The sequence below is a fragment of the Nannospalax galili genome, unplaced genomic scaffold, assembly GCF_000622305.1.
Source record: "Nannospalax galili isolate Female #2095 unplaced genomic scaffold, S.galili_v1.0 scaffold683, whole genome shotgun sequence".
NCBI lineage: Eukaryota > Metazoa > Chordata > Mammalia > Rodentia > Spalacidae > Nannospalax > Nannospalax galili.
Window position 1 is genome coordinate 325,407 of NW_008349093.1, and position 22,514 is coordinate 347,920.

The 22,514-nt window shown below is 43.2% G+C and overlaps 1 protein-coding gene across 1 annotated transcript in view; it reads right to left on the reverse strand.

Annotated features, from left to right (window-relative positions):
• Positions 1 to 3,837: 3,837 nt before the first annotated feature.
• Positions 3,838 to 22,514, reverse strand: part of Alk (ALK receptor tyrosine kinase) — a 790,272-nt gene continuing 771,595 nt past the window's right edge. The window contains exons 26-29 of the mRNA XM_008846481.1: positions 18,825 to 18,926; positions 9,950 to 10,084; positions 9,193 to 9,283; positions 3,838 to 5,117 (exon numbers count right to left, since the gene is read on the reverse strand). Coding sequence (XP_008844703.1) covers positions 4,428 to 5,117; positions 9,193 to 9,283; positions 9,950 to 10,084; positions 18,825 to 18,926 — 1,018 coding nt within the window. The 3' untranslated portion in view covers positions 3,838 to 4,427. The remainder of the gene's footprint in view (positions 5,118 to 9,192; positions 9,284 to 9,949; positions 10,085 to 18,824; positions 18,927 to 22,514) is intronic.

Sequence of the window (22,514 nt, forward strand, 5' to 3'; positions counted from 1 at the left end):
TCTCCAGTCCTGTGGTAATTGGGAGAGAAGTCTCCTCAGTGCATTCCCCATGATTATAGCATCTGAACAACACTTGCTGAGGAATGCCAGAATCCAGATACCACCACATGATGGTCTTGTTATGTAGTCAGGCTGGCCTTGAACTCATGATCCTCCTGTTCCAGGCTCCCAAGTTCTGGAATTAAAATTATACACTTGTAAGAAATTTTATCAATCTGATACTCATGTCTGTTGAAAATGACCTTTGTACAATGTGAATATTCTAGAAGAACTTGACACTCCAGTTGTTCAGGCTGAATGTGAATTTAATAAGACTTCGCCTTTTAACTGACACCAGCTGAAATGAGCATAGCAGAACATTTAGCGACAGAAAGATACTTGTGAGTGCTTAGGTGGAGTTGGGAAAGGGCATGAGGGAGTGTCAAGAGAGGACTATGGAAAGGCACTGTGAGCAGACTTTGGTTGGTGCAGTTTTCTGAGGTTAGACTGGCAATGCCATGGTGTGTGAGGATAGTTCACTTGTTTCACACTCATCAGTGCTGAAAAAAGGGTAATATGGCTTAAGTTTTCTGTCATAGTTTATAGAACCTCCCTCCTACCCATTGATTTTATATAATAGTCTGTTACAAATCAATTTTTCAAGTATTTCAGACTTGCTAAACTAGAGCTGAATACTCAGTTTGTATTCAAGGAGTGTGTTGGAAATTAAATCTACCTGCTTCAGGATAGCAAATGAAGATAGACTCTTAATAGCAGTCTTCCTGTTCGTTCTGAGCCATCCTGTTTTATGTCAGGGCGTCATGTTGAAGAATTTGGAAACATGGGTCCATTTCCCTGTGTTCACACAACATGGGGAACCATCCACTGCCATGAAATTAGCAAAGTCAAACTGGGTTCTTAGGAGACTCATTTAAAAAAAATCATTAACTAAAGGCAGATTGACAACATACTTCATACAGCTTTATGAATCTTGTCATGGGAAGCCTGTTATTCAGAGTAGTCTGAATTCATATACATGTTATTTTAGGTCTGTAAAGCTCAGAGGGATTTTTAGTACTACTATATTACTGGAGAAAACCTATCAAAATAGCCCAGTCATTTGAATTGCCTACTGGTATACCCCGAGGATTTGGATATAAAAGCCCCACATTTTAAAGAATAAGGTTAATCGCAGTTACACCATATTTTACAGCCCCAGGGTTTACCAAGTGTTATATGTAAATGACTGCTTTAAAGATTTACTTAAATTGATGAAATACCTTCCTTTCCATAATGCTTATGTTTAATATTTGTAACTGTGCTCTAAGCCTTGTAGAATCTTTACAGTCATGGTAGTATTACTGCAACTGCCATTAAATAAGTGATAGATGAAGTGATGCCATGCCACCAGTGGGAGAGCCCAGAGTCCTGAAAGTGGGTTGCACAAGTACTTCTTCCTGGTTGCAGGGCAGGAACCTTACACACTGATGCACAACCAGACCATGCATTTGGAGGCTGCTGGGGTGTAAGAGGGGTGAATGTGCTTTCACACACTTTCTGCTTGCAACTGTCATTAAATAAGTGATAGATGAAGTGATGCCATGCCACCAATGGGAGAGCCCAGAGTCCTGAAAGTGGGTTGCACAAGTACTTCTTCCTGGTTGCAGGGCAGGAACCTTACACACTGATGCACAACCAGACCATGCATTTGGAGGCTGCTGGGGTGTAAGAGGGGTGAATGTGCTTTCACACACTTTCTGATCTCCCGGAGTAGTGGAGCAGGGGCATTACTTCCATTTTGTACACAGAAGAGCCACCAGGTCAGATAACTCCAGGATACCCAGGACTCAGATTCTACTTGGTAGAAGAGAATCTAGTCTTAACTGCAAATCAGAGCATATTCTTAAAAAAGGTTATTCCTGCTCTTCTGATTGGCTATAGTTTAGAGGTGTCATTTATTAACAAGCTGGTCATTCCTCACAAATTGCCATTTCCCCAGCAGAACAGTTGTGACCTTTTGATTCCTTCTTTATAGATGTGGAATATAAATAATTATACTAGCTTATGGTTTAATTAACATGACTCCTGCAAACCTTAATTGTGCCTGTTCACATTTTAGTGGAACTTGCTATCATGGTTAATGAATGTATCAGTCCACAGCATCTGTACAAATTGCTGGAGCCATATGGTTGGAGCACTGTTCAGTGGACAGTAGTTCAGATTAATCTCACACTCTTACTTAGGGGTTACATCAACTACAATGAAACATCTTGAGGTCATCATATCTTGGTGTGGAGTTGTTTATTTACTTATCCATGTATACAGGCTTGAAGATTTGACCATAATTTACATGAACATTGATACCAATAAAGACGATTAGAGAAAAGCAACAAATCAATATTAGTGGTAGTAAGGCACAACCTGAATCTGTAGTTTTTAGAGTGGAAAGGGATAAGATTTTCCCCCATTAATAGCAACAAAGAATTAGCTATTTAGCCTTTTGGCACGCTGCCCGTTAAATACAGAATGGAGCTGATTTTTCAGTTATTGACAGCTCCTCTGTCATCCTTTAGAAGAGTGTTTCTCAACATGAGATTCTAGAGTCCCTTTGGGTGGCTTGTGAGCTGGAACAATGCTTTTTGATTATTTTGTATCCAAACTTGAACCAAGACTGACACGAACTAAAACTTTACTGATAGTTGCTCAGAGATGCTATTCATGGAGTTATTTCCATTGATGCCCCAGCTTCATGAGCATCTAATTGTGAATTTCTTGGCAGTTAAGGAAAGTAGTCCCTGGAGTACAAGTGCATCCTCAGATGTTCAAGCCAATGCTAGGGCTAGGCAACTGCTTTATGGGAACTGAATAGTTGTCTGGAATTAGCATAGAACACAGTGGGTCACTTATACTCCAAGTGACACTTCTGATGTAGATAAAATGGAGAAGGTGGGGAGAAAGGTACACACACACACACACACACACACAGTCCCTAAGCTTTGGGATGCTTTGTACCTAGCAAGTAGTCGGAAATGTTTTTCCCCAAAGGAATGCTTCATCATGGTTGCCACCAGGAACAAACTGGTCATGAGAATATAGGAAAAGCAGAAAGACGGAAATGAAAACTTGGGGATAAAATCAGTATTTCATAAGCATATGTATAAAATTTAATTGGTTCCTGATTCCATTTCATAGAAATAAATTTCATCTGTGAAAAGCAGGTTTGGAACTCCCACTATAACATGTCAACATCAACTTCAGCTCTCCAAGCAGTTCTTAATTCCTTTTTTCACTGCCACTTTGAGGAAAAATGCTTTGTTTTAATCTGCATTTGATAGGTATATAAATTATGCTATGAATATTTTATCACATTTATGTTCCCAGTATACCAGGGATCTCATGACTAAGGGAGAGGAAGCTCAGGGGAACAGGGGAAGGATGGATATCGGGTTCTAGGACTGCTGGAGAGCCTGTTCCTCCAATAGCCCAGTCCATCATGATGAGCTGGAACTCCTGTTTGGGAAGGTTTTGGTCAGATGTATCAACACACATGTCCACAAATGGCTTCTTTCTATGCTTTGATGTAGTGTGGCTGCTTGAAAGTGTTTGCTTTTAATTAATCCTATTTGAATAGTGGAAAGTTCTAAAGTAATTTAAATCTTGAGCTAAATCCAGTAGGAAACCTCACACTCAATATTTTTACTTTTTAGTAAGAAGATTTTTCTTAAGGCATGAGGTATATTAACAGGGCGTCTGAATCTCTGGATCTCTACTGGTGTTTTATCATATGCAAAGCACTTGCGATGTATGCATTCGTTTAGATGACTATATACACATTTTTCTCTACACTATGAACTATTCACGACATTTTTTTTTTTTTTACAATCGGTGATGAGTTGGGACAATTAAAATCATCTAACCATCATCTACAGCAATGTTAAAGCTTATGCCTTTTCCAAGTAAAAAATGTCTTTTCCCCATGCTGAGTCATTGCAATTAATTCCTTTATTTTTGTTCCCTCGCCCCTCGAATGGTCCATGTCCGCATCAATAACAAGGAAACATAGGACTTCCACTAATGAGGTACGGAAGCAGCTGGCTCTGGCTACACGGAAGCAGAGAGCACACAAAATTGGAAAGGAGTATAGGGGAGCGAACAACGACCATGCACAGAAACCTTATGCAACCAACCTGGGCCTTGCACTGATCGCTTTTTTTTTATTTTTTAAATGGCATTTTCCTCTTTTGGAAGGATAGAATGAACCCATGCTCAAACTCTTTCTAAAGCATTTTGAAAATAGTCTTTTTTTTTTTCAATGTGGCACTTCAAAACAAGTTGGCACAAAATGAAAAGTGACATTTGGTCTCTGGTTTGGGGTGGAGCCTTTGAGTCTCCCTCGGGGTGGGCTCTTGCTCCCCCAGGGCGAGCGAGGCCTGTGAGCGCTGCCAGGCTCAGGGCCCGGGCTGGGTCGCGCTGCTCTTGTTTTTCAGAACACTGTCCTCCAAGTGGCCGGCCCCCGCCGTGGCCTCCAGGGGTAGGCCCTGCTGCTGGTAGCCATAGTTGACGTTCCCGCAGGGGAAGTGGCGCAGCCTGAACAGAGGCACCTCCTTCATGCTGGCTGTCAGCGCCGACGGCTCGAGCAGCAGCGCCGCCCCGGCTCCTCGCGGCCCGGGCACGCCCGGCCGGGTCCAGCCGCCCTCGCAGCCCGCACCTGCCCGGCCCTGCGGCTCCGCGGCCGCCCGAGGAGCGTGCTTTTTAGCCGGTTTCTCCGCGAACCACGAGCCGTAGGTCGGGTTCCACAGGCTGGTCGGCTTGTTTCTGGATCCCGGGGCCTTGTGCAGCTCGGCCGGCGGGTTGGACTGAGCGAACGCCATGTTCACGTGCCCCCCCTCGGCGGCAGGGCCTCGAGGGACCCGGCTGGAGCCCGCGCCCGCGGCCGGGGCCTTCTTCACCGCTTTGGCGGGCGCCGCCTGGGCGGACTGCTGCTGCGGGGCCGCGGGCGCGTCCTCGTGCTTGGCGGGCGGAGACACCAGCAGAGGGGGCATCCCCTCGGGGTCTTTGGGCCTCATGGGTACTTTCTCCTCCTCTTCCACCACCGGGCCATACTCTATGGGCAGAGCGGTGTTGATGACATCTGGGTCCTAGGGAAGGAAGGGAGGAGAGGTGGTGGATGAAAACGGCATCGCACAGTTCTGGATCTGGAGGAGACCGGAGATAGCAGCCTCTCAACTTGTTCATAGGAACACATAGGCATCAGTAAGGAGTCACTCATTTTCCTAGAAGGCCCTAGAAGAAAGCGCTGGAATAGGAGGGGGTGCCGGGTAAGTATTCACAGGCTGGGTCAGCGGAATGGGAGCATTGCAGAGCATTTCTTTGGCCAAATCCTACAGATTTAGTTTTTAAATTACATTTAAATTTATTGTGGGTGTATGTGTGTGAGCGTGCATGTGCCATGGCTAAGGACAACCCGAGGGATTCCCTTCTCTCTCCACCCAGTGGGTCCCCGGGTTTGAACCCAGGTTGTGGGAGCAAGTACCTAAATCTACTGAACCATCTTGTTGGCCTATTTGTTTTTTAATGTTACTTAAATTATGATCTATTCCCAATAAAAATTCTTCCAACTTAAAAGACAAAAGGCAGTGTGACTCCTGTTTTGTATGCTGTAGGAAGGGTGGGGGAAAGGGAGGGAGGGAGGGAGGGAGGGAGGAGAGAGAGAGAGAGAGAGAGAGAGAGAGAAGAGAGGAGAGAAATATGCTTGGTTCACAAAGGGTGCCTTTTGCCAGCTCCCTAACTACCTGCACAACTGGGGAGGAACTGGGGAGGCCAGATGGGAGGAAAAGGAGATGAATGAATTTCGGGGGGGAGTGGGGGGCTGGGGGGCTAGGACACCCAGAGGGAAATGTGATGCCCCCTGAAACCCCATGAAATGCCCGTATAGTGTCTAAACATTACTGCATATGTATACCTGGGAACTGTTTGGCAAGGAACACAGTGCCAGACAGAAGTGCCAAACTCCCGGGAGGCCAGATGGGAGGAAAAGGAGATGAATGAATTTCGGGGGGGAGTGGGGGGCTGGGGGGCTAGGACACCCAGAGGGAAATGTGATGCCCCCTGAAACCCCATGAAATGCCCGTATAGTGTCTAAACATTACTGCATATGTATACCTGGGAACTGTTTGGCAAGGAACACAGTGCCAGACAGAAGTGCCAAACTCCCTTTGAGTGGTTGGTGAGGGTGGTCCAGGAGATTCTCAAAATAACACAGGCTATTGCCAAACCTCTTGGTTATCCCCCAGAACTAGTAGGTAAGACCCTACTGCTGAAGACAGGACATGCTTCGGATACAGGACTTGGAGCAATGGAGCGGGAACTGACCTGGAGGCCTTCTACCCGAAGTTTAGCTATCATAATGCTAGATGATGATATGCAAATTGCCAAGGGAGAAAAACAATCAATTGTTCAACCCAGCCACCCTAAAGCCTAATAACCATAACGACCAGCATGGCAAATGACCTTTATTGGTATAGTAGTGGCACTGTTATCTGGGGGGCAATCAAGAGCTATCTGATTGGACTTAAAGCCCCCTCAATGGAAATGAACTCATGAGTGGCACTGTAAACTCAGCCAAATACACATGGCACGAGAGGGCATAGATCTAGAGAAAATCCTATTTCTTTCATGTAGACAAATGAAATTTCTTACCGTATGCTAAATATGGATCCTTATATTTACACATAAGCATACCATACACTACTCATCAAGGAAGCTTCTTTTTGCAACAGATGTAGGCTACTGCAGAATTTCAAAGCTGGTCAGACACAGAGAATATACATCTGATAGATATGCCCAGTACTAGGTGACACATCTACAGTTGAACCTCTACACCTAAGGCTCATGGAACATAGCAGTACAAGGGGTAGAGAGAAAACTAATGCATCCCTTAACTCTCACCAGTAAAGCTTCCTTATACAACAGAGTGTGATGCACACAGAAGGCCACGACTGGCCATGTTTTAAAGAATAACAGACTGCAGAGTGTGCATCCTTGGATAGGACTCCTATATTGAACCTCACCCACCCATAGCTCAGAGACTATTGCAGAAGTGGGGGGGGGGCAGGGGGCAGAAAGACTGTAAGAGCTAGGGCTGGTTCATGAACACAGGGAAGCAGAGGCTTTCAGGCCACTGGATTGAGAACTATTGGAGACTGATTGCTACTGTGTAAGAGGGAGTACACCTTACATATATATGATCTCTAGATGGACTGGCTAGACTCCAGTTGATGCATTGACATTGAAGACATCTGGGTACAAATGCTTGACTGGATAGGACTTAACATGTATGGCAGAATACATGAGGTCCAATGGGGATATGGGAGGCATGGATGGGGGAGGGTAGCTAAATTTGATTAAGAACTATTGTATGAAATTACAAAAGCTCAATAAAAACTTTAAAAAACAAGTAAATTAAAAAAAACAGCATGGTGTTATATCATTGTGGTAATTTGAATGAGAAGTGACTCACATAGGCTCAAGTATTTGGACACTTGGCCAGTTGCTGGTGTGTGTTGAGGGGTGGTCCTGGAACCTTTAGGAGGTATGGTTTTGCCAGAGGAAGCAGGCCACTGGGGATGGGCTTTGAGAGTTCGTAGTCTTACAGTCTTGTCTCCTTTCCAGCCCCCCCCCCACCCCTCACAGGTGGTTGAAGATGTGAGCTCTCTGGAACCCGAAGCCCAAATAAACTCTTCTATAAGTTGCTTTGGTTCTTAGTGTTTGCTCACAGCAACCTAAAAGTAAGACAGTCATTCTCACAGTCATAGACTCTAACAGGAAAGCAGACCTGTTGCCACAGTCAGGAAAAAGTTGTGGAAGAAAGCTGGGGAGATTTAATTCAGTAATATTTTATGCAAATTGGGGAAAAACCTCCATTACTTGGGTTTTACAGAAGAGTGCATTGGTCCAGTATTCATCAGTAAAAAGAGTTTAAAGTAGAATTAAAGACAACTATTTTATAACAACCCTTTCCATTTCTCCCCTGGGTCTTTCATAGTGAGTCATTTAAAATATGCAGATGTAAAATCACCTGCTTTTGAAAGAGGTATTATATATTCTGGAGAAAACACCCCAAAGAAGGTTTGTGAATATGTGTGTTTATTAGTGTATTCCATTCATATCATAACATAATAAACCAAATGTTATTAAGTAAAGTTCTCTGAAACTCCTCTGCTCAGATAACATGGTCAGTGATGCCCACCTAGAGAAGGATGCAGCTCACTTTCAGCACTGAAAGCCTGGGGGTTGGAATACTGCAGCTAGACAGTGGCTATAGTTTGCAGAAAGAAGACAGACTGGGAAGGGGCTTGCTGCCGTGAGTAGTGGCAGACCCTGGCAAGTATGTGCCAGAGATGGGAGGAAAGGCGCGCTCAGTCCCTGACTGCTGTACCTCTGTGCATCTGAGGAGTGGGAGGCAGTCTGCTGGAGAGCAGGCACAATTCAGTCAGGACTGAAGGAAGTAGGGGCGGGGTGTATGGGGGCTCAGGATTGCTAGAGATCCTTGTGACTTGGACAGCCTCTCCAAGCCCATCCGTCCTCTATAAAGTGGAATAAAACAAAACCTCAATGAGAATAAAATCAAAGAACAGAAGAAAAGCTACTTGGGCAGTGTAATTCTGTACAAATGCTGCTGATGGTGTTAAAATGTCTCCAGACTGGTTTAGCAATTATATACTGTTACTATTTATTTCACACTATTTGTCCAGCCAAGCTATAAAATTTAAGGGTTTCATACTTAAATTTTTTTTTTTTTTTTAGAGACAAGGTCTTGCTGTAACTCTAACCGGTCTGGAACTCATAGACAAGGCTAGGCCTTTGCCTCCTGAAGTGCTGGGATTAAAGGCGTGTGCCACCATGCCTGGCTCAAGTTCTCATACTTTTTTAAAGCTGCATTTTCACCTACAAAACATTAGCACTCCAGCAGGGGCTTTGCTAATATTTGTGAACTGAACTGATTCCCTGCTATGACCACCTGGCACTGTATCAGGTGCTGGTGAAGAAAGTGGACGGAAGTGAGATACCAATCATATCATTTCACAGGTCAGGAATATTCAGTTTCATGATCATCAATCTTATTCTCTGGTCAAACTTTCATTTTATATTTTGATATCTTTAAAACTTTTCAGTATAGACTCAATGCTGGTCAAGGGGGGGAAACATGTATACCTGGGTGCAGTATTCAATCCTCTCCAAAATGATGGCAAAGTTGGGTCTGTCTTCAGGTTGATGCTGCCAGCACTGAGTCATTATCCGGTATCTGAAATAATGAACACATTAATGAGAGTCAGGAGAAGCACACTGAAGACCCAGTTCTTTTCTAAACCTGGCCAAGGGCTTCGACCCATCTTGAAGGGTGGGAAGGCATTAAGTCCATGTGGTTGAACTATGCTGCCCCCTGCTGATGAACTAGGAAAATCACACCCAAGAGTAAGGTGTCTAAAGACAACTCCCACAAAAGACTCTCTGGTATTTACATCAAACACTACTTCTCTCATTCCATTCCTGACTTAAAGGCGCGTTTAAGATGGAGCATTCTATTCTCCATCTCTCTTGCTTGTGGAAGGGAGGTGAGGGATGCCATGCGGGACAGAAGAAAACACAAGGAAGAGAAATTTTTAAGGGAGACTTAGACATAGGGCGCAGGGCAGTTAGGGTGAGGCTGGGACACACATTCTTAGGGGTGCTTGAGGTGTGTGAGTCTAGGGAGGCTCCACAGCCTCCAGCCAGGCTGCAGATACCTTTCTGGGATGGTATTATTGCTTTTGAAAGGCTGGAAGATTAACCAATCTAACAAGTCTCTGGCACACTCCTGTCGGGGCATATTAAAGGAAGGCCTTTAATCTTAAAGGGGTATACGTGGATCCAAATATTTAAAAAATAAAATTGTGCTCAGTTTCTAGGAGGAAGTTCCTAAGAGTCATACACAGGCCCGGGGCAGTTCTTAGGTGGGTCCATCCGTCCTCCACTGGTGACAAACTCCAGAACTTCCTGGTTACTTTTACTGGGGTATGGCATATACCCAAGAGAAAATATTTCCCACAGCAACACTCCAAAAGACCTAGACATGGAACAGAAGATACGTATATGAATCTAGATATGGATGTGTGCATATACACAAAGACCTCTAAATTTTTAAAATATTTTATTTATTATTTTTAAAGTGTATGAGTGTATTGCCTGCATATACGTGAGTGCACCCGTGTCATGCAATGCTGCGGAGGTCAGAAGAGGGCTTCAGATTCCCCTGGAACTGGAGTTAAGGATGGTTCGTAGCCGCTGTGTGGGTGCTGGGAATTGAACCCAGGTCCTCTGCAAGAGCAGTCAGTGCTCTTAACTGCGGAGCCATCTCTCCAGCCCCAAGACCTAAAATTTTAATATTTTCTCCATTATGCCTTTTTCTGTAACAAAGGACTCAAGTGTGTGTGTGTGTGTGTGTGTGTGTGTATGTGTGTGTGTGTGTATGTGTGTGTGTGTGTGCGCACACATGTATGTGAAGGCCAAAGGACAAGAATCTTGAGTGTTGTTTCCCAGGGGTCATCCACCTAGTTTTTTAAGGATTTACTTATTTTATATGTGTGTGCCACATGTGTGCAGGCACCACAGAGGCCACATGACATCAGATCACCTGGAGCTGAAGTTACGTGGTTGTGAGCCACCCACTGTGGGTGCTGGAATCTCAACTTAGGTCCTCTGGTTTTTTGAGACAGGGTCTCAGTGACCCGGAATTTACCAAGAAGACCAGGCTTTCTGGCCTGTGAGCCCCAGGGATCCACCGAGTTCTAGGATTACAAGTAGGTACCACTGAACTCAGCATTTTTTTTTTAAATGTGGGTCCTGGAGATTAAACTCAGGTCCTCATGCTTGCAACTCAGAAGCACTCCACTGATAGAACTATTTCCCCAGCCCCAGAGGACTCTTAAGATTCAGAAAACTAAAAAGAATGAGAAAGTACCACTTGTGATTCTCTATTAAAGAAACCACTGTTAACATATTTTTGTTCCAACCAAGCTTCTGTGCCTAGATAGTTTTTAACCTAATTGTAGCTATAGAACCTTGATATTTTTGCACAGTTCATTATAGCATAATCATTTCCCATCCTAATAACATTTTAAAAATAGAATTTGAAAAGACTGTAAAATATTCTATTGAGTTGTGCCATGATTTGCCTTTTCACATTGTTTTTAGTTTTCAAAATATTTAAGACAGTTTGTGAACATCTTTTTACACATTGGCTTTAGTTTATTTCTTTTGATGACAGAGTCTCCTGTATCTCAGGCTGGCCTTGAAATCCCTGTGGAGTCCAGCTGACCTTAAACTCATAATTCTCCTGCCTCATTCTCTCTAGTTCTGAGACTATAGGCTTTGGTCCCCACACTTGGCTCTTTGTTCTTTTTCAAAGGAGGGCTTCCTTTGGATAAACCATGTGAAGCTAACAGAATGATCTAGTAAAATCAAGGATAATTCTAGTACCATATTCAAAAGAATATGAATACTGAAAACTTCTTGGAAAATATGGTTGGTTTCAAACACACCACTGTATTCCCTCCGCAGCAGCATCTAAGAGTACAACAGATGGGCTCACCAACACTCTGTGTATACCAATAATAAATTTTTCTAATTTTAGAGTAAAATACAGTGGAATATCTTTTTACGGTATTAAAAGAACTCAAACTGGAAATATTTCCAACTATTTTAACATTTATTTTTTAAAACGTTTATTTTTATGTTAATTATGTGTATGCATGTGTGTCTGTGTAGGGTGTGTGTGCACATGAATGCAGGTGTCTGCGGAGACCAGAAGAAATCATTGGATCTCCTTGAACTGAAATCATAGGTGGTTGTGAGGTGCCCATATGTTGGTGCTGGGAGCTGAACTAGGGTTCTCTTCAAGAACAGAACACCTTCTTAACCACTGAGCCATCTCTCTAGGCCCCTACATTTATTTTTAATTAATTAATTGTGTGTCTATGTAATTGTGGGCATGCACATGCCATAGTGCACCTGTAGAGATCAGAGGACAACTTGTGGGAGTCAGTTCTCTCCTTCTACCATGTGCGTTCTGGGGATTGAACTCAGATCATCAGACCTGTTGGCAAGTGCCTTTACTTGCTGAGCCATCTTGCCAGCACTGGTGGACTATCTTAAGTCATGTGTTTTGACTAGTATCTTAATTTTGCTCTTGGGTTGTAGACATTCTATGTATCAAAAAATGTCAGCCCTATAAAAATGCAAGTGCTTGTTTTTTGTGGGCACAGTGTGGGGAGCAGTACTGGGAATTAAATCCAGGGCCTTGCACATTCTAGGCAAGCACTCTTCCACTGAGTTGAAATCTCCAGTTGTCTTTTCTTTTCTTTTCTTTTCTTTTCTTTTCTTTTCTTTTCTTTTCTTTTCTTTTCTTTTCCAAGTGTCATATCAATAGATATCCAGTGCCCTAAACTGTCAAGTGTTTCCAGTTTTCTTGAACACATCTCCCTACAGAAGCTCTCCCTGTTGATTCTTTGTGTCCATCTTGTGACTGAATACTGTCACCACTCAATAGTGGCATGCCAGGGAAAACGAGACCTCTCAATGTTGCCATCTCCAGGGCAGGCTGCAGCACATCAGTCCTGCTTTGCTTAAAATATTCTGAATTCTTATAGTGAGGAAAATGTTCAGAAAGATGTAATCAAGGGAGGCTGAAAAGAATGAAGGGTTAGAAAGAAGCCCCATGAGAGATGGCCCTTTCCAGGCTGTGGAACTGCACATTCTGTGTCCCAGGCTTCCTCTCTCAGTAATTCTCCCTGGACACTAGGCTGATTAGTTTGAAGAAATAGCTTGCATATGTGTGTGGGGTAGCTGGGGAGATGGCTCAGTGGATAAAGCACTTGCCACATAGCATGAGGACTACAGTTCAGATCTATAGCAGCCATGCACAAGTTAGGCAGGTGTGGTGGCTGCTTGCCATTCCATTTCTTTTCCCTTTTTTCTTTTAATTTTGGGAAGTTGATCAAACTGGCCTTGAACTCACTCTGTAGCCAGGCAGGCTTTAAACTTGCAATCTTCCTGCCTCAGCCTCTTAAGGAGCTATGATTGCAGGTGCTCGTCACCAGATGTAGCAGAAATACTTCCAGTAGTTGCTTTACAATCTTGCTTTTTAATGTATCAAGATTCATATTTTTATGTATTTCAATATATTTTTTAAAAGTTTGTGATTTCTTCCATTTATTTTATAGTTATGTAATCTTTTCTTCACCAAAGCTTAGATAAATATTTGCTATTTTCTAGGTGTGTTTGTTTTTCTCGCTTCTCAAATTCAGCTGGAATTTAATTTGAGGTAGAGTGTGATGGAAAGATCAAAATTGGTTTGTTTTTCTGAACAATGGCTCTTTCAATACTTCATAAAATAATTTCTCCCTTACCTATTGACTTATGATTAAGAACAGGGATGTTTCTCAGCCTACTAATCTTCTCACTTCATCTGTTTGCTTCTTGCCTTGAGTACAGTCTGCTTTACTTTTTCTGTCTGTGTTTTATTATTGAATAAGACATTTTTCTCTTTAAAAGTATATTTGATTTCTTGGGGCTGGAAAGATGGCTCAGTGGTTAAGAGCACTTGCTGTTCTTGTAGAACCTGGGTTTGACTACTTGCACCCATATGGTGCTTAACAATCATCTGTAACTCCAGTTCCAGGGGATCTGATGCCCTCTTCTGACCTCCTTGAGCACTGTATGTATGTGGTGCACTTAAACATATGCAGGCATAACACTCATACACATAATAAATAAATAAATAAAATATAAAAAATTGCTTTTTTTTTTTTTCTTATTGAGACAGGGTCTCCCTATAGCCTCAGCTGGCCTGAATTCACTATGGAAACCAGGCTGGCCTAGATCTCATAGAGATCCACCTGCCTGTGCCTCCTGAGTTCTGATTAAAGGTATGTGCCATCAATGGCTGGTTCAATATTTGCTATTTTGATGACAATTTTTTTCAACCCTTAATTTAATAAGTTTAATTAGGTTTTTCTTGTTGTTGTTGTTGGGAGAGAGGTATCTGGCTGTAGCTCAGGCTGGTCTGAAACTAGGTAGCCCATGTTGGTTTCAAACTCCCAATCCTCCTGCTTAAGCCTCTTGAGTACTGGGATTACGTGTGTGCTGTCTGCCACATGTTTTAAGAGACTTTAGATATTATTTTGCTTTCCTGGCATCAGTTTTCCTTTTCTTTTTAAATAAATAAAACAGATACTGATGGACTCCATCTCCATCCATTTCCTCCCTCCTTCCCCTCCACTGAAGTTAAAATATATTTTCCTCTAGTTTGTTTCCGTAGTTTTAAACAATGTGTGAGGACATACACATTAAGACTCTATATTACAGATTTTTGCATTTTAAAATTGTACTAAAATATTACCATATTTGTAGTTTTCCTTCTGTTCTTGCTGGCTATATATTGGGGAAGAACATCTCTCCACGTTCATCCAGGTGTAGTATGTTCTTTTTATACTGCTGGACGATTGTCTATCCCCTTTCCTTCCATCCTCTGCTCGAGGGAGGGTTAGGTTGTTGTTGCCTTTTCTATATTGTAAACCATGAACCAATGTACATCTTTGCCCAAGTCCAGTTGTATCAACTCTTATTGAATGTAGACACCCAACAGTAGAACTCATAGGATCCACATGTATTCAGAAGACTCACTAAATTAGTGACATTATTCTGCCCCTGGGTAGGCTAGGCGGCTGGTGGTCTCCCTTTGGTGCCCATGTGACTCCTCTGGAGTGTTTGTTAAACTATATTGCCCTCATGCTTACGGGTCTTTGCTTCTTTTATTTACTCATTTATTTAATTTTATGTGTCTGAGTGTTTTGCATCCGTGTAGGTGCACCCATATCATGCAATGAGCAGGGAGGTCAGAAGAGGGTATCAGATCCCTGGAACTGGAGTTAAGGATGGCTGTTAGCTACCATGTGGATGCTGGGAACCAAACCTGGGTCCTTTGGAAGAGCAGCTAGCGATCTTAACCCCTGAACCATCTCTCCAGCCCCCAAGTTCTTGCTTCTTGAGAGAAGCTGAGAATTGCATTGCTAATGAGTTCCAGGTGATTTGCTCTTGTTGACCTGTGAACTGTACTTTGAGACCCATGGGGTTAGGACAAGGCAAATGTCACTGATTTAGAAACAACGAAAGTTCTTTTTGTTCATAATAACCAGCATGGATCAGGAACGGGGGCACGGCCATCTGAGGACATCATCTCAATGCAAGGCTTTCTGAACTTAAGGACATTCCCATTGCCTTGTGTTGCCTGTGTTTCCACACCACTTTGATTCCCAGACTTTCGTCTCTGATCGTTCTTACTGTTTCCTGATCTTCCTTCTTACAGGCATGCAGAATCTTTACCACCACATGAAATTCCATGATGATTCGTTCATGTGTGGATCTTTCCTCATGTGGTCTGACACTGGACACCTTTATTTTCAAGATTTATATACTGTTCTGGGAAATGTTGAATTATCACTTTGACACTTTCATTTTCTTTATTTCCTGTGCCCTTCTTTCTACGACTTCTATTTTGGTAGCTTATCAGATCAATTGTGTTAATCCTCTCAATTTTCTTCTTTTCTTTCCTACGTCTCCTATTTCTTTAGAATTGTTTCACTTTCTAGAAGATTTACTTAATTCTATATTCCAACTTGTCTATTACTTTTACATTTCCGTTATCAGATTAAAAAAAATAAACTTCATTTTTTAGAAGAGTTCACATTATGAAGAGACTGTATTATAAATGCAGTGTTCTCATGGACTCCACAAACTCGATTCTGGCTATTTTTAGCATCCCATTAACATGATACATTTGTTACAATTAATGGACCAGTATTAAGGCATTATTAACTAAAACCCATAGTTTATTCAGATTTCCCCAGTTTTTACTGAATTTCCTTTTTCTCTTCCTGAATCCCATGAAATTGTCACATTGCACTCGGCTGTGGCATTTCCCCAGGCTTCTCTTGACTGTGAGTCTCCAGACTTTCCTTGATTTTGGTGACCTTGAGGAGTTTGAGCAGTTCCGGTCAGGGATTCTGTGGAATGTCTCAGTTGGGACTTGTCTCTTTTCCTCATGATTACCCTAGGGCTGTGGGATTTGGGGAGGAAGACCACAGAGGTGACATGCCATTTGCATCCCCTCTCCTCTCAGGTGCACGCTATCAAGGTGACATGGCTGCAGTGTTGGCTGTATTTGTCACTTTCTCCACTGTGAGTCTCTCTTTGCTCTGCCTTCCCAACCCTGTGCTCTTTGGAAAGACAGTGTTATCTACACTCACAAATGCCTCAGAGGGGCTCCTTGAAGGTATCTATCATAATATTTCTACTCCTAAGAACTTTACCCCTGGGCGCACCTGTGTGGGTGCCTGTGGCAGCCAGAGATTGAAGTCCGGGATGATCCTCCATCACACTTCCATTTTAGTCACAGAGACAGGGTCTCTCAATCAAACCCAGAGCTCACTGATATGAGTAGTCGAGATAGCCAGCTTATTGTGGGGATTCTGTCTCTGCTTTCCAAGGCTGGAATTACAGGTGGGCGCCATACCCACCCTGTATTTAAGTGGGTTCTGCAGATCTTGCGTAGCAAATGTTTTGACCATTGAGCAGCCTCTCGCTCTTCCTCAAAGCATTGTTTTAAATAACTGCTTGCCTTTCACTTAGTCTTGCAACTTTAAGGTGGGCTGAGAGCAGGGCTTGTGATGCTATTATCATTTAAAATTTTTTCCGTGTTTTACATTTTCTTCCTTTCTTCTGTGTTCCTTATTTGTTTGCCTCCTTCAGATTAGAATCTTCTATCAAATAGTCATTGGTTCTTGAGCGACTGCTTCTGTTTTAAGTCTGAATTACTTAAAGCCGGTGGGAAGCTCTGTGTAAGTGAGGCTTACTAGCCGGCGTGATGGTTTGATCAGGTGTGGTTCTTTCCCATGGCGGTTGTAAGAAAATTGCCATTCATTGGTCAGTTTAACAAAACAGAAATTCATTCTTGGATGGTCCTGAAGTTTGGCCATCTGAAATTAGCTTTGCTGGGCAGAAGTCACCATGTTAGTGTGGTCTTGCCAGCTCCCAGGCCCTAGGGGAAAGCCTGCTCCTGTCCTTCCTTCTTTCAACTTCTGGTGGTAGCTGGAGTCCCTTCATGTATACACACTTCACTCTGGTCTCTGAGGGCACACTGTTCACTCCTCTTGTCTGTGGCAATTTTCCCATTCCCTCCCACTAAGCAGAACACTGGTCATGTCATTTGTTCCTTCCCTGTAGATCATCCAGGAAAAAACTACTCCACTTCAGGATCACACCTGCTTCACGAGGCTTGAGGTGGGGCTGAGAATTTGTGCTGCTAATGAGTTCCAGGTGATCTGTTGCTGCTGCTCTGCGGACTGCACTTTGAGACCCACTGGGTTAGTGCAAGGCAAATCTCACTGGCTTAGAAACAACCAAGGTTCTTGGTTACAATATGCAACATGGATCAGGGCTCTACCATCTTAAGACATCACTGTTGTATTGGCTAAGAATTGTGAGCTTCTGGGATTAGAACCTCTGGCCTCCAGTAGCATGTTTCAGCCTAGCTCTAGGCAGTCCCACTCAACAGTACCTGCTCTTCATTGTCCACTTTGCCCATGAATTCACTCATCTCCTGCCTGATTGCCAGTGTTCTCGGTGTTAAGAGAAAAGAAAGGTGGGGGGGGCACATACCTTTAAGTAGGTAGACTTTGAAAACTACTGTTCTTGTATATAATCAAGTATTCACTCTTGCTGATGATGTCTGTGTCTCCAATACTAGAGTAACTTTGGTTAAATCTCTTTGGTTGGAGAAACCAGGCTTGATGGTAGAGGAGGGACAGTCTACCACCCTCAGGGGATCGAAGGGCTGAGTCAGAGGATTTGGTTAGCTCCTAAGTAGATCTTCAATTAACTTTACTGTCTGCTGTACCCCTAGTTCCAATTCCTGTGTGGTCCTGGGACTCTCAGGAGACCAAGCAGCTTGCTTCTGGACCTGAACTTTTGGTTCAGATGGGAATATTTTGCTTTTCTTAGAAAGGGACACCTGTCTGTGAACTTGTCAGTGTGAAATATAACATTTGTCTTTAGTGTCTTCTCTCTCATTGTGGATTTTAACGCAATTCAAAGATTCTCTTTACTGAGAAGTGTGTGTGTGTGTGTGTGTGTGTGTGTGTGTGTGTGTGTGTCACACTCTTGTGTGGGAGCTTAAGTTCAATTTGCCATTTAAAATGACAAGGGTGGGGGCTGGAGAGATGGCTTAGTTGTTAAGTGCACTGACCACTCTTGCAGAGTACCTGGGTTCGATTCCCAGCACCCACATGGTAGCTAACAACTGTAACTCCAGTTCCAGGGGATTCAATGCCTTCTTCTGACCTCCGAGGGCACTGTACAACACAGATGCATTTACATGTAGGCAATACATTCATACACGTAAAATAGAAATAATAAATTAAAAAAATGACAAGGGAGTCTCAATGTGTATGGCCTTCAAGCCAGCAAAGTCAGCATCACTTGAGAACTCTCTAGCAAAGCAAGTGTTCAGCTGGATCCCAGGTCTTCTGATTTAAACTCCAAGGGTGGGAGTCTGGTAATCTTTACTTTAAGAAGCCTTTCTGATGATTCTGATGAAATTTCAACACTTGGGAACCACCACTGTGGGGAATATCAAAGCTTGTTTATTTCTTCTCACCAGCAAAGGAGCTCCCTGAGGAGTATGGTTCATTTGACTCAAGAGCATCACCTCAAGCCATTGATACCTGGAGGAGGGTAGCAGAGAGACTCACCATGTGTCAGTTTTAGAAGTAAATATTCCTTCCATGAAGGCCTCTGGAGGCATCCATTTCACTGGCAGCATGGCACACCCTCCCTTTCTGTAGTAGCTGGCTCTGTGGGGGAAGAAGAGGAGATGGAGCTTGGGTTTGGAGATGACAGTGAACAGTTCTGCTAGGAAGTTTGAGAAAGGGCTGAAATTAAAGACAGGTCCTGGGTGGCTAGGGACGAGAGCAGGAGAACACAGATCATTTAGTTAAGAATCTTGGTGTCGTTTAATGGCTCACTAGAGGCACAAAGGAAAAGATCTATGCAGTGACTAAGATTCCTGCTAGTAGCTGTTTAGATTTCCCTGTTGGGCTTTGTTTATTATAACTCACAATGAATAACATTACTCCAACCTTATAAGTACAGCATATTTCTGATGACCTGCAATAATGCGAGACCCAGAAGGGGGGCGGGCTGAGAGCACGGTTTGTGTCTTACTCATTTTGGATCCTTTGTGGCTCTTATATAGCAGCATTTAAATCACTGTAGGCACTCAACAAATAATTCAGACAGCCGGCCAGAGGCTGCTTCCTATAACACAGCTGGACAAGAAGATGAGGGGCTGGGCATAGACCTGGCTAAACACACAGATGAATTAATTTATTAGTTTTCATCAGTAATACCATTAATGCAACTCACTAATAACTAATAAATTAACTCATCTACTGTTAAGCTAATTCCACACCTAACCTGGTGTTCTGTGTCTGTGTGTGTTATGGGAGACAACGTCCCACCAGCTGTCTACACTAATTAATGACTTCAATAAACATGTTCTGAGTGTTAGAATGTATCAAGTACTCTGCCATGTGCTGAGGACATAAATAAATCATAGTCTTTCTCTGTCTCAAGGATACAATTGAGTGGAAAAAACACGTACACCCTCAAGTGCAGCGCTGACACCACATATGATAATACAGGAGGTATAGAATTCAGTGACGTGGATGAAGGGTTGATTTGCTGTACAAAGACAGGGGCAAGAGACAGGGAGAACATCACAGAGAGGCACCGATGGAGATGAGAGGCTGAGGAGTGCTCTCCAAAGATGGTTCCTGACCCATAAAATTCACAAGCGTGTGGGCCTGTAGGGAGGCAAGGGTGGCTGAAGTCCAGGCATAGGAGGTGCTTTGGCTTGGATCTTGAGTATCTCCAGAAAGCCATGTGCTAGAACCATGGTGACCAGATTCCAGCACTCCTAGGAAGGTGGGGCTTAGCAGAAGGCAGTTAGGCCATTGGATACATGTCTGGAAGGGGATGTTAGGACCATAGCCCAGTCCCCCTTTTTCTGCCTTTGCTTTCTGGCCACCATGCAGTGTGCTATGTGCTCATGTCACAGTGTAGTGTATTACACAGCCTGAAGCAAAAGAGTCAGACAATCATGGACTAAAACTTTTGAAATTGTGAGCCCAAATAACTTTACCTTCCTTATAAGTTGTTCTATCTCAGGTATTTGCGATAGGGATGGAAAGTTGACTTCATAGGGAGCTGTCAGAGCAGAGGAGCCAACAAGGAAACTAAAGCTCGATAGTATGTTACACTGTTGTATTTGAAACTAGAAGAAATCCTCAGTGTTCTGATAAAGTACAGGAAGGTATGCTGGAACTTAGGGGAGTGTAGTGGTTAACTGATTATTAACGTTTGGCTTTAGAGTCACCTGGGAGATGGGCTTCTGGTCATCTATGAGGGATTATCTTGATTAGGATAACTGATTTGGGAAAACCCACCCTAAAGAAGGGTGGCACCATTCTCTGGGCATCAGTCCTGGACTGAATAAAAAGTAGAAAGCAAGCTGAGCCTGTCTTCATTACTCTCAATTTCCTGATTGTGGATACAATGTAGAGCTGCCTCCTCTTGCTGCCTTGACTTCCCTGCTGTGTTGGACTATGTATCCTTGAACTGTGAGCCAGACTAAATGCTTTCTCCATTAAGTTGCTTTTGTCAGGATATTTTATCACAGCAATGAGAAAAATAACTAAGACAGTGGGTAAAAGGGAAGGTGGAAAGTATGGAAGTCACGTGATGGTAGTGGAAGTAGATGGCTCCTAAGAGGTCTTCTTTAACTCTGTCCTTCATATACTGTGACCCTAGAATCCCTACACAGCAGCAGCACCCTTGCCCCTCTGGAGATAGTTCTTAGTTCTCACCAAAGCCCTCAGGGGTGTTCAGATATCCTCATTCATTCTCCAGAGAATTAAGGCTCTCTGCAACCACATTTCCATGTTAGGGAAAGGGTTAGTGACTGTGGTGGTTTGAATGAGAACCATCTTCTATAAGCCCCACGTATTTGAATCCTGGTCAGTTGATGGTGCTGTTTGGGGAAGGTCATAGAACCTTCAGGAGGTGCAGCCTTGCTGGAGGAAGTATGTCACTGGGGGGTGGGCTTTGAGAGTTCCTAGCCTTGTCCTGAAATAGCAAAACTGGCTCCATTTTGTTCTAGCTGACTTTTGCTTTACCCTGTATTTCTGTCTAAAACTCTCCCCCGTTGTTTGCCAACTGCACTCAGCTAGCCAGAACATCCCATACAGGCTGCACCTGTAGTTTCAGGTCAGGGGAGGGAGGAGGGGGGTTACAGTATTTCTACAATACTGGGAAACTTACAAGTAGCCAGGTAGCATGTCCAGGTAGCAAGTCTTCCCTCCCAGGTATACCTCCATCTCCATGGAGCCCATTGTTTCTGCAGTTCTGAGAAACTTGTTTATTTTCCTAACTGAAACATTTGCTAACTGAAAACCTCTTTGTTAACTGACCTACCCCTGGCCTGGTGTAGCTATGCCGAGCTAATGTAACTATGGTTATTGGCTTTGCCCCTGGCATGGTATAATTATGGTTTTACACTTTATAAACTGCCCTGCTTCTCCTTGTTATCAAGCATTCTTTAGAGCAGTAATGCCCCCTCTCTGACTACTGGCTAATAAAGGACTCTTGATTTGACCCAAAATTGTATGGCATTTCTCAGCTGGTACTACAGCTCCACTTTGAGATTCACTCTCTCCTTCCTGTGTCTGCTTGAAAATGCAAGCCCTCAGCTTTCTGCTCTGGCTGCCTCTGCTGTCATGCAGACTCTTATCCCTGTAACTGTAAGCCAAAGAAACTCTTCCTTCTATAAGTTGCCTTGGTCATGGTGTTTTATCACAGCAACAGAAAAGTAGCTAATATAGTGACCATGCAAAGGACTTACCCAGCTCATCTAGCAAGTCACAGTTGTAAGTAATAATAAAAAGAAGAAACTACAAATTGGGAAGTGAAGAGAGAAAGTGAAATAGAAACACTATTTTTTTAAATTAAAAATCTATTATTATTTGTTATTATTATATTTGCAGTGCTGAGGAGCACCTTGCAGATGAGGGACAAGGACTCCACCACTAGGCTACCTTACCAGCCCTTCTTTTTTCAGTTTCACATAGGGAAAAAAAGTGTCTGAACTAAGAACTTTCGTATTTTGAACTATATTCATGTGTTCCTGAGTGTGGGCAATGCCAGTACCCTGTCTATCCTGGGGAACTGGTGTTTGGAGTGGTGAATACCACTGTAATCATTTAGAATTCCTGAGCTGAGGGTGGGGGTTTGAGTAGGATATAGAGCTCACTTCAAGGCTTTTCCCACATCAACTGTCCAAGTTGTTCTCTGTGTTAGAACATGGCAAAATCAGGGGGTTGAAA